The sequence below is a fragment of the Anneissia japonica genome, unplaced genomic scaffold (genome assembly GCF_011630105.1).
Source record: "Anneissia japonica isolate Jap-2015-1 unplaced genomic scaffold, ASM1163010v1 scaffold287965_len1858130_cov191, whole genome shotgun sequence".
In the NCBI taxonomy this organism is placed as follows: domain Eukaryota; kingdom Metazoa; phylum Echinodermata; class Crinoidea; order Comatulida; family Comatulidae; genus Anneissia; species Anneissia japonica.
This window is the reverse complement of record NW_022748342.1, coordinates 1203273-1214721: the sequence shown is the minus strand read 5'-3', so window position 1 is coordinate 1214721 and position 11449 is coordinate 1203273. Positions and strand designations below refer to the sequence as shown.

At 36.7% G+C, this 11449-nt stretch overlaps 1 protein-coding gene across 1 annotated transcript; it reads right to left on the bottom strand.

Annotated features, from left to right (window-relative positions):
- On the bottom strand, positions 1 to 7151 carry LOC117120816. Its single transcript, XM_033265892.1, has 2 exons — positions 6865 to 7151; positions 1 to 3854 (listed from the first exon to the last, which is right to left on the bottom strand). The coding sequence occupies exon 2, from the start codon at positions 3777 to 3779 to the stop codon at positions 1035 to 1037; it is 2745 nt and encodes a 914-aa protein (XP_033121783.1). The 5' UTR covers positions 3780 to 3854; positions 6865 to 7151; the 3' UTR covers positions 1 to 1034.
- Between the last annotated feature and the right edge of the window lie 4298 nt (positions 7152 to 11449).

Genomic DNA, 11449 nt, shown 5'->3' with positions numbered 1-11449 from the left:
TTATTTTGAGACTACTGTATAAGTTGTTTTGATACAATAAAAAAAAGTGTCCCCTTAAAAGGGGATAAATTGTATTGATTTGACCATTTTGCACACTTAGAAAATGTCCTCGTCCCCTCAATAAGTGTTGGCTGTAATGTTAACAGATATACTGCCCCTCGTTTCAAGGAAAAGTGTCCGGGTTAATAGGGGGTCCCCTGAATAGGGGTGTCCCAAAGGAGGGGTTCTACTGTATTTAAATAGGCCTACGTAAACTCTACTGTTGTTTCTACACTTTAAAATCCTTATGAAACAGTTTTGCCCACCTGAACTTACAGTGTTAAAAAAGTTAATTATAAATTGTGTACTTTTAATATTATTTATGTTCATCTTATTCTATAAAATGAAAAAAAAAACAACGCTAAATACTATATGACCCGTCACATTCAACGCTTTATTTTATTTTTCAATGTATAATGGTAGGCTACCTTAGGTTTATTTTGTATGTATAAAGCGTTTACATTCTCATTACCGTACTGTATTTCATAATTATCATCATCAGTGTCATCGTACAGGTATGTAGGCCTGCTACAAACTTTCTGCCTATTTCTCTTTTCTTGTAAAGTATATAACTATAAATATAACTCTGTTTTGAGCACCAGTACTGGTATCATTTATTTGAAATACAAAAATATAATTTAACCTTTATATTGCATAGTTATAAAAAAGAAGTGGAGTATGAGTTAACTAATAACTATTTTTTTGCTCTCAAACTATATATTATTGTGATACCGTCAATAAATTACCTTGTGGAAAAGAATTTTGGTCTGGTCTAGACAATTCTGAGAGATCATTTTTTAAATTTGTTAGTGTAAAATATCGTATCGTTCTCTAAAAACGGGTAAACAAAGAATGATAACATCTATACAAACATCTAAATGTTCCTATGTCAATGAAATAATAACTTCTTTAAAAAGGTTATCTGTAATAGCTTTAGACAACAACAATTTTTCCCCCTAATTCTGTCAGTTGTATTGTTATCGGAATGCGCATGATTACATATGTGTTTCGTCTTCCGAGTCGGAGTCGAAAGAATCCGAATCAAAATCGTCATAAATTTGACGACGAACATGATGAACAGGCTCATTCGAATAAATTAATTCATCTGTTTGCACTCTATCAATATTTTGATTTTCTTCTTCCAGAGTTGCGTTAAATGGAAGTTCGAAACAACCACTCTGCCTTGCATTACATACGTCTGGCAGAGGCTCAAAAGAAGAAAGTCTTTTTATTTCAGGCCGCGGCGCAACTGTAGGCTTCGTCGGAAGGGTCGATATATCAAGTCGGGAGCTGGTCGGTGAATCTGGACAATATCCAAAATTTGGGAAGCCTACAGGCTGAATAACTTCTTTATTTTCGTGGTTAAAATTCATGTACTCACTTGTCGGTCTTGACACGCTTTTCACTTGTTTATCACTTTCTGCTGAATTTTCATATACTGACTCTCGTGAGGCTTTTGTCGCCTTCTTTGCTGCTTTCTTTCCATTTCTTACCTTGACCGGTAATGCATAGATGGCTTCAGCACCACGAAAGGCATCGATATGATGAATTTGCACCGACGGTCTTGTGCCATACCTTTCACCGGTGACGGCTTGTTGACTGAAGCTTATTGAACCCTTTAGCGACAATTCCCTCCGTCGTCCATACCAGAACTTCAGGTAGCATAATAATATGATTACTATCAATACGATAACTCCAAGCAGGCTAATTACAATCACAGTAACCACTGTTATAGTATCATTGTGCATTGTAACGAAGCTTTTGTAGCCTCTGTCAGACACAAGCAAGGCCACACCATCTGATGTGACGCTATGACCAGATGGTATGTACACAGTACACGTGATATTGTAGATGGCTGTATTTTCCCCATTATTGATTGCCACGAGTTCTAGTACTTCACTATTTATGACATTTATCTCGAATGTTTCATTAAATGTGTCAAGTTCCATGCCATCTATCAACCATTCATAGCTGGAGACATATGGTTCTGCCTCAGCTTGGCAGGTGAAATTAACTGCGAGCCCCCCTGAAACCTCTGTACTTTCTTCAGTGATTTTAACGACAGGCTGAATAGCAAGAGGAATGAGGTTGCAAGTTCTCGCAATATCATCATTGTCTGACACAGCTGCACAAGTGAAAACACGAAAGTTATCAGTCGGTTGCAAGATCAATGTGTAAGTGACTTTGTTAATTTCTGCGATTGTAAGCTGAATTCCAAGGTCGTTAGACCATGTGACGGTGGTTCTCTCCCTTTGATCTTCAACCATACACTGCATGGAGACCATTGTGCCAGGTGGCAGTGCATGATCAGGACTTTGCTGGCAAACTAGCGCTGACAGTAACATAAGTTCAGCATAATTTGACGAAAAAGATGTCGAGTCAGCCGACGAATAGGAACAAAAATACGTTCCGCTATCGCTGTCTTTAACATTAGTAATCTGCAGTGAGTACTGACCTCTGTTGTAGGCATCTTTTCCACCAACGATAGAATAACGAGTTTGAATATCCTCAGAGGCTGAAATGCTAGCTTGAAGACCTATCATGATGTATGCTCCTGTTTCAACTTTGAACCATTTCATCTCACCGTCCCCAAGATGATTTACAGCACATTCCAACACTATTACAGATCCTGCAGTCGTATTTGTATCCGAAGGTGTTTTAATAAACGTCACCAGAGACACAGATGAGGAAACTGTATATTTTACTGAAGTCAGAGTTGGTAGGGAAGTTGTAGTATGTATAACGGCCGGTAAAGAAGGCATTGCAGGTAAAGTTGCTACGGTAACCATTGGTTCAACCATAATCGTTGTTGGCGTGGAATCCCCGATATATCCTTTCGGATCATAAACGCGACAATTTATATTGTAATACCGTGTTACATCTTCAGCTGTTTTAATAGTAATAGCAAAGTTACTTCTGTCTGTGCTGAACATATACTCAAAAACATCCAAATAATTGATAACAGATTCTTCATTTATAAGCCAATCAATACTCGCTATATGTGGGAAAGCAATCGAAAAACAAGTGAAATTCATCATGCTGCCTTTATTCATTACAACTGTGCCAGATGGAGAGATCCGTGCTGACGGAGGTATAGCTAAAGGTACTATAGAACAGGTACGAACAATATCCGGGTGCCCGGTGATAACTGCCTCACAAATATATGTTTCGTAATTATCATTCCCTGAAAGAGTCTTTCGAAAGGTTGCATCCATCGATAGAAGAACGCCATTTAGTGTCCACTGTGTATATGAATCAATATCACTGTTTACAACTAGGTCATCTGTTGTACAGGTTAATTCTACTACTTCGTTGATCCCAACTGGCATTGGGTTTTGGGAACAGTTCGGTTGATGAAGCACAGTTACGATGGCTGCCCTTGTACCAATGGGATTAGTCCCTACTGCTGTGTATATACACCTGTATGCACCAGCATCACTTTCTTGCAAACGGGAAATTACTAGATTGTACTGTCCCCGGTTATATGCCGCACTATCACCCTCAATGTGCGCGCGTTGTACCCAAGGAGGAAAAGTCGTTATGCCCTGGGTTACATATCCATCACCATCCTTGTACCATTGCAAGAGATCTCCTGGTGAAATACTATTCACAGAGCATTGCAAGGTAACATTTCCGTCTACGACAGAAACGGCGTCAGATGGAGAACTTGTGAATGCAGATTGTGACAGTAAGCAGCGAAATGCTGAAAGCAGTAGCGTGAGAATTATTAGCACTTGCATAGTATCCGTACAGTATGGTAGTCCGCAGTGGCAGTAGATCAAGTATATTTTTGTTTATGCGCCGATGTCGCCAATCTGCAATAAATGAAAAGAAAAACGTTATAAATAGCCGTATAGGCCTATATCGACTCATTCTACAAAAGTATAGTAGACAGATGTAACACAATTGCAGAACCAACAAGCACAAAGCAAGATTGACAAGCAGCTTTTATTGGGACCAAATTATGCAGTGCAGAGCATAGAAGTGATTCCAACTTTTTCCATGAGCTTTAGAATTTTGAACTTTATCTTATACATAATGTTTAGTTTCGAATTCCGTTTGATCAACCCGAAATTGATGAAAATACCCAAAAATGACCTGTCTTGTCATTGAAAACGATGTACAAAACCAAGGAATCCCTGTTGTGCTATATATGGGTGCTAGCTTGAAACAATCATTATTGAGTCGATCAAGTAATATTTTTGGAAGAGTCATTCTTGCAGGCGAGACTAAAGGCCTAATTGAAAGGTTTCTTCAGAAAGACGGTGTGCTATTGAAACTTAAATTTCAGTCTTTCGACTGGGTATAGCAGACAATATTGAATTGAACCAGTGACGAAGTTGCATAAGATCTGGGTTTAGTATTTAATGAGGCGACTACCACCAATTTAGTCGACTGAGCTTACCTCGTTTTGTCACAATCGGGATTTGGACCCAGGAACTTCCGAACGTTTTGATACTCTACTGAGCCAAACGTCAGAATCATGTGTAATTTTTTCTCAAGGAAAATAACTCTAATTCTGGGGCGGATGTAGGAGGATGCGGGATCCCACCCCCTAATAAAAATAATTGTTGTATTGTATTTTTAATATGAATTACTGGTAAGATTGTTTTATGTATAAAAGTGTACTTTCCGGGCACCTGCAAGTCCTTATTCTCAAAATGTTTAAAACTCAGCTCCAACCATGAGGTGGTGTGGACTCTTACGTACCCTCTACTGCCAAATCCTGCATCCGCCCCGTAATTAATATGTTCCGCCTTTTCAAAAAACACAATTGCTCAACATTGTATTTTTCACACTATGTACCATAGTTAGACCATGGAGGTATCAATAACACCTCTATGGTTAGACCTATTTAATGTTTATCTATATAAGAATACATATTTTCAGTTTTGTTTTTAGTAAGGGAGAAATAGGAAATAATCCGATTATATATGTGTTTAAGTTTCTCTCACTTAACAGGTACCATCTGTTGGTTAAGCAAAGTATGTGTACAAACAAAATATATCGGTAGTGAACATTTCATTTTGCTACATATCTGAGCAATAAAATTCAGACTGGGAAAATATTTATTTCCTGTAATAATCTTAGCTTGACAAAGGTATATGAAAAAAACTCAAACAATCAAAATCTCAGCTTAACAAAGAAGAATTTTATACTCAACCAGACCCATGACAATGAAAATCTCGGCTTGTGTCGAAGTATTTGAAACATGTATTGACAATGATAGTACTTCTAGTACTTCTTTGTTATTTTCGCCCAATCGGAGAAATTTACAAACAATGTTTTCATTCTTTCTAACACAAAGTGGGCTTTGATATAGTAAGAAGATTATGGCTATAGATTTCCGTATTCCGGGTGTTAATCAAGATATATCCGATCTTAAGATCGAAATGAACCACATTGAATCTAAATCAACCAATCTTTTCTATTCAGATGCGTTGTTTCCATAGGCAACCACTGGTACAATAACGGAGTATTCCAGTTGTACATGGTCGTCAACTTATAATTCATGTTCCCCCATGGTCGTACTAATCTTAATCTTACTCTGTGCTATGAACTAACTCACGTACTGTATAGGTCTATACCCAATTACATTCGGGTGGATTGTGAAGCAACTTAGGCGTAGGTAAATTGCGCTCATCAGACACTTAAACGACCAGCCGCGACTTTTCAGTTGGAAGTCCGAAACCTTACTGCCAACTACCACTCAATATTATAACATCGATTTACGACTACTTTTTGAATAGCCCATTAGTTTGTCTCAAATAGGCATATAAATCGAATGTTAAGAAACCGGAAGTAGGGGGGGGGGGGCAGCTGACTTGAAAAAGTGATTTGTTTGCTTAAACTGCCCCCGACCTTGTTGATCTAATAAATAAACTGAAACTGAAGTTATTCAAACCCAAATCTTTTGTTCAAAATATTGTTGCAATTGGAACACCCATTTTGCTAAAAATATATACTGTATAGGTCTGTACATTACATTTGTACATATTTTAAAGTATATCATTGCTGAATAAAGAATTTCATTATTAAGTGTAAGTATACCGTACTCTCTACAAGAAGGAATCTCTTTTGTTCAGACTTAACCATATTGTGGTTATCACCTCCGAACTATACCCAGGGTGACATCTAGATGTGTATAAGAGACAGGTACTGACCTCTGTTGTAGGCATCTTTTCCACCAACGATAGAATAACGAGTTTGAATATCCTCAGAGGCTGAAATGCTAGCTTGAAGACCTATCATGATGTATGCTCCTGTTTCAACTTTGAACCATTTCATCTCACCGTCCCCAAGATGATTTACAGCACATTCCAACACTATTACAGATCCTGCAGTCGTATTTGTATCCGAAGGTTTTTTAATTCTGTCTCTTATACACATCTAGATGTGTATAAGAGACAGATATTAGATAGAGAACTTAAAATTAATTATAGGCCTATGTTTATAGTGGTTATTAAGATGCTTCTTAAGTAAACAACATAATCAGTGGAACAATTAGTCATTCAATGCATTAGTAGAGCCTATAGAAATGCAACTAAGATCACAACCACAGATACTCAACACTTCGGCCTTGTCATACGAAATTGTTTGTGGTATATGACATTACCACAGCAGGCCTACGTGAACACACCTTAATCTTCCACCCAGACATTACGGTATCTAAAATATATTTTATATTAGAAGTGCCAATACAGACTAGTATTATTCGCTTCCAAATAACACAATAATATAGTATCTGACCAAAATATAATGCCTTTTTTTTCTTTGCAGATCTCGCACTATGAATTAGTAGTAGGAATTTTGTTCTATACTTACTTAAATGAGGAATCCAATAAAGTCATGGTCCATTCTTCAAGCCACATTTCATATTCCTGTTCCTTAGTTATAAAAATGTATTAAATATGGCCTACCACTTATCCATTCGACATAATCGCCAATCGTTCATAAATAGTTACGAACGCGTGTAGTCCTACTTATTTCAATCGCCGATAAGTGGACTCCACACAAAATGTCCACGTTTGCAAGATTTGGACACACTGAATCTCCGCAATTATTTTCAGTTCGAGCGAGTTTAAGTACCGGTACGTACGGGGGTTGAGTAGACCTAATCATTTCAGTAAACCGATGACGTAGATCTTAAAGCTCAATCGCTTGAATACTTTTCAATAGTTTGAGGTTACTCAATTCTATGAGGTCTAAAGAATCGGCTTTGTTTACCGAATGAACAAGTTGGCAAAAAAAGGACATAGCTAACATGTGACAATGGCTCTGTTGTACCATGTAGTACTTGGTGAACTTCCTTCTGCGGCGCAATAAGGTGAAAGAGACTGCTTTGTTGAAGAATTCATGGACAATAAGGCCTACCGACTTAACATTATACTATATGTTATTCAACCTAAGTAGCTAAAGCTATAGTAACGGCTAATGAAGAGTTTGTCTCATATTTTATTACTTGTCAATTACTTTGTGCTTTTCCGTCCCATGTTTGAGATTTCTGACGGTTATTGACTGATTCTTTGAAAACAGTTGACATTTACACTGCTTATGGCTTCATCATACAGAGAAATCAAATGTGCTTTACAACTAATCTCATCTCAACACCATTAAATCACAAACATATACGAATAATATGTTTTTGTACCAATGCATGTTTACTCCGGGAAAGGAGTGACCACACACTACAAACAACACTACTAACAGTATAGGGAGCTTTCGATTTGTGCTAGAACGGAATTACTCATGCGTGACCGTCCCACCTGGCGTCCTACGTTCTCTGCATACGTAGATTTGGCCAAATTGCGTTCCAAATCTACTCGACGAGGTTACCTTAACGTTCTCGCATGCGCAGATGACTTTTACTGACGGGCTGCTAGGTAAAAATAATAAATTCAAAAATTAAATAAACACAATAAATTATTAAACTTATAAATTCATACTTGTCACGGGAAATAAAAATACTTCTATTTCCTCCATGATGTACTAACTAGGAATATCTTAGTTTGTCAAATAAAACTGAATTAATATAGTACACTTTGATTTGTTTATGAATATTTTCAGCTCTATGTTTGAATAAAAGGAAAGATAGCTTTTACTTTTTATGTTTTTATACTTTATTTTTCATGACCTAGTAAAATTAATTACTTTATAATCGATTAAATTATTCCTCTAATCGTTTTAAAGGCTATAGCTTCCGGAGGCTGTGTATTTGTAAAGCACATATTACGGAAAATTTCTATACGCTTGAAACGCAAAGTCTTGAAATACGAAATACAAAGAACTTTTTTTGCAATCTCTCATTAATATTATAAGTAAGTGGGAGAAAACATTTAAACATCACATATAAGATACATACAAATGTAAAAATAAGATTATTTTTTATTTATTCTTTAACCTGGGTGGCCTGTGCAGTGTTGAACACTGCTCTCCCACAAGTCCCAGGATCAACAATAAAACTCTTAACTACCAACTGTTAAAAATTTAAATAGCCTATACAAATATAAAATATATATATAAAATATATATTAATAGATCCAATATAAATGAATAGATCCAATCAAAAACATTTAATAAAAAATGGTTGAGAAAAAGGGGTTAAGATAGAATTAAATTAATAGTATTGGATTTAATTTAGGAAAATGTAGTTATGATTTCTACAATAAAAATATGTAATTTGCTAATTAATTTTAAATTTATATGACATTTTATTTATAATTAAATTAAAAAAAATATTGCAAAAGGGGGAAACAATAAAATCAATAAAACAATTTGAACCGACACCCAAAACGACTCACGAAAATTTGTAAGAGTTACACATCTGATAAAATCCCGTCAGAGAGGATTGCCCGTGTACAGGGACGATTTACCAGTGTCCGATACTGAATAAACCAGCACTTGTTGAATGAAGAAAAATTGAAAAAAATATAATAAAACTAACAAAAGGAAACAACCGAAGAGAGAAAGAGAGTGCAGCAGAAGGAATCAGTGCCATTCTGTTCTCCAGCACTTTGAGGCCATAATTATAAGGGCTCACTGGAACATGATTCACAAAAGCTCTGTGACACTGGCATCTGAAGGCGGGCCACTGTCACTGTCTTACTTAGGCCGAAAATGTTTCCATTTTCGTCTTCTTGGTGATGATACTGACGTAATAGGAAGACAATACATTAGAATCTGAAAAATCAGAAAAGTCGGGAAAGCAGATAACAGTTAACATATCTCAATTTGCTGATTGTGATTGACCATTAATAATGATAGCCAATTGATTAAGGAATTGCTAATTTAATATTATCATAAAGATTATAAAGCTCTAATATATTATCAACAATGAGACACTGACCGAAATAATTCAGGTTTCATTGAAACATATCACTAACTGGTTTTAGCCACCGTGGTATTATAAATCTCGAGGATGGTTCTTCCAGGAGTGAGACTCTCATAAAATACACCATAATAACAATTTTAGATATAAAAAATACAATCCATAAATTTAAGAAAAATAATAATTGGCCTATGTGCTATGAAAAAATATATAAAAAGAAATATCAGGATTGCTTTGATTATTTATGTCTCTTAAAGATGTTCAGTAATGTCAAAAACTATAATACATATCCCAAGTTTTGAAATGCACGCTATCGTGTTAGAGTTCGAAATGCATTAGTAGGCCTAGTCTTCTTTCACTCTCAAAATGTTCCATTGGCAATGTTATTTCAATACTTGAAGTATGTATTATCTTTTCTGAGATTAATCAGTGGACCTTTTGGATTTGCAGTAATGTAGTTAAATTTATATAGCGCGCTTTATACCGATATGACCCCAAAGCCCCTGAGGTGCAGACTAGCTCTTACAGTAACTTACTTCATGCTTCAACCAAAAAAAATAAATGTTTGTTTCCTATATACTCGGATATGAACTCTTCTGAGGGAAAATAAATTAAGTAAATCACATTTATGTTTGTGAAATAAAGATGCTAACTATTTTTTGTGTGCTTTCTATCTCCCTAGTACTGTTTGGTCATAAATTAGACGGTAGGCCTATTATTTCCACTCACAATAGTGTAGTCGCAATACTATTTGCTCAAAAGTGAAATTAAAAAATAGGAGAAAAGGAAAAACCTCTTGATTAAGTTTTAAAATACTGTACATGCAAAGAAACCAATTAGACTGTTTTAAATTTATTTTTTCATGGCTCGAATACGTCACAAGCTAATCAGTAGATAATAAATCATTATTTTTATGAATGTTAGTTTGCAGGAAATATATAATGATTACCAGGAAAATTAAAAAAAACTTTTTTATGATGAGTATTTCAGTGGCAAGTTCAAGGGACCCAGCTGGCCCACCCAACACCTATTTTTTCATTTTTTTTTTAATGTGGAGAAAAAGAAAATTATATTCAAATTTAAGTATGAGAGTGCTATTTCCAGTCAGAATAGGTGCCATAATCATAAATTTTCTTACCTCATCCTCAATTCAACCTGCACCCCCCCCCCCTCAGCCAAGGCTTGGTCCCTTATAGGCGTTCTTATTTTGCAATTCGCACCCCACCCCGCCCACTCTCAACCACGGATCGACGCCCTTGCGTGACTGACGATGGGCTACTACAACCAGCGACTGTGCCAGAAATTTGCCAACAAGGGATCCGACATGCCCGACGGAGGGCCGAACCAAGGGGCCGACTAGAGCCTCGGTCGACGGCCGGGAAGATTTTTTATTTCTTAGTAGGGTCCAAATTGTGCTTTTAGACCAAAATATTAGAGATTAACAATCAAAATAACGTCGACTTAGTCGAGGCGTCGGAAGACGACAGGGGGTGCAGACCTGTCCGACGAGGGTTAATGCTCCCTTCCCCGCTGGCGCCACCACTGACCATAACACCACAATCGGAATGTGAAAAACAGTGTCATGTAGAGGTAGCAGGTCAAACCGGCAATAAACCAAAACGGAATGGCCAAAACGTCAATAACCAAAACGGCAATGATAACCAAAACGGCCATGATAACCAAAACGGCCATGGACGTCAATCGGTGGGGGACAGGAGGACACGCCCCCTCACTTTTCAAAGTAGGGGGATATCACATAAATTGTCCTCCCACTTTTCAAAGCGAGTGGAAAGAACAGCATTTCCGAATGATTGTCATGAATTTTGTCTATTCACTTGTGCTCAGTTCCAAGTGCGGTGCGTCCGGACCAATACGGTACTGAGAAAACGCAATTGTACATTTCGTAACCATCTTAGTAATACTCTATCGATGTCATGGATGCAACGGTTATCAGAGGCTAAATTTATTATGAAAACAACATGTACAGTAGGCCTACGTTGTTTTAAAAATTGGAAGCGTGTAAATCTATTAGGCCAACATTTTTACAAACTCAAAAGTACACCATCTCTACTATAAACGATT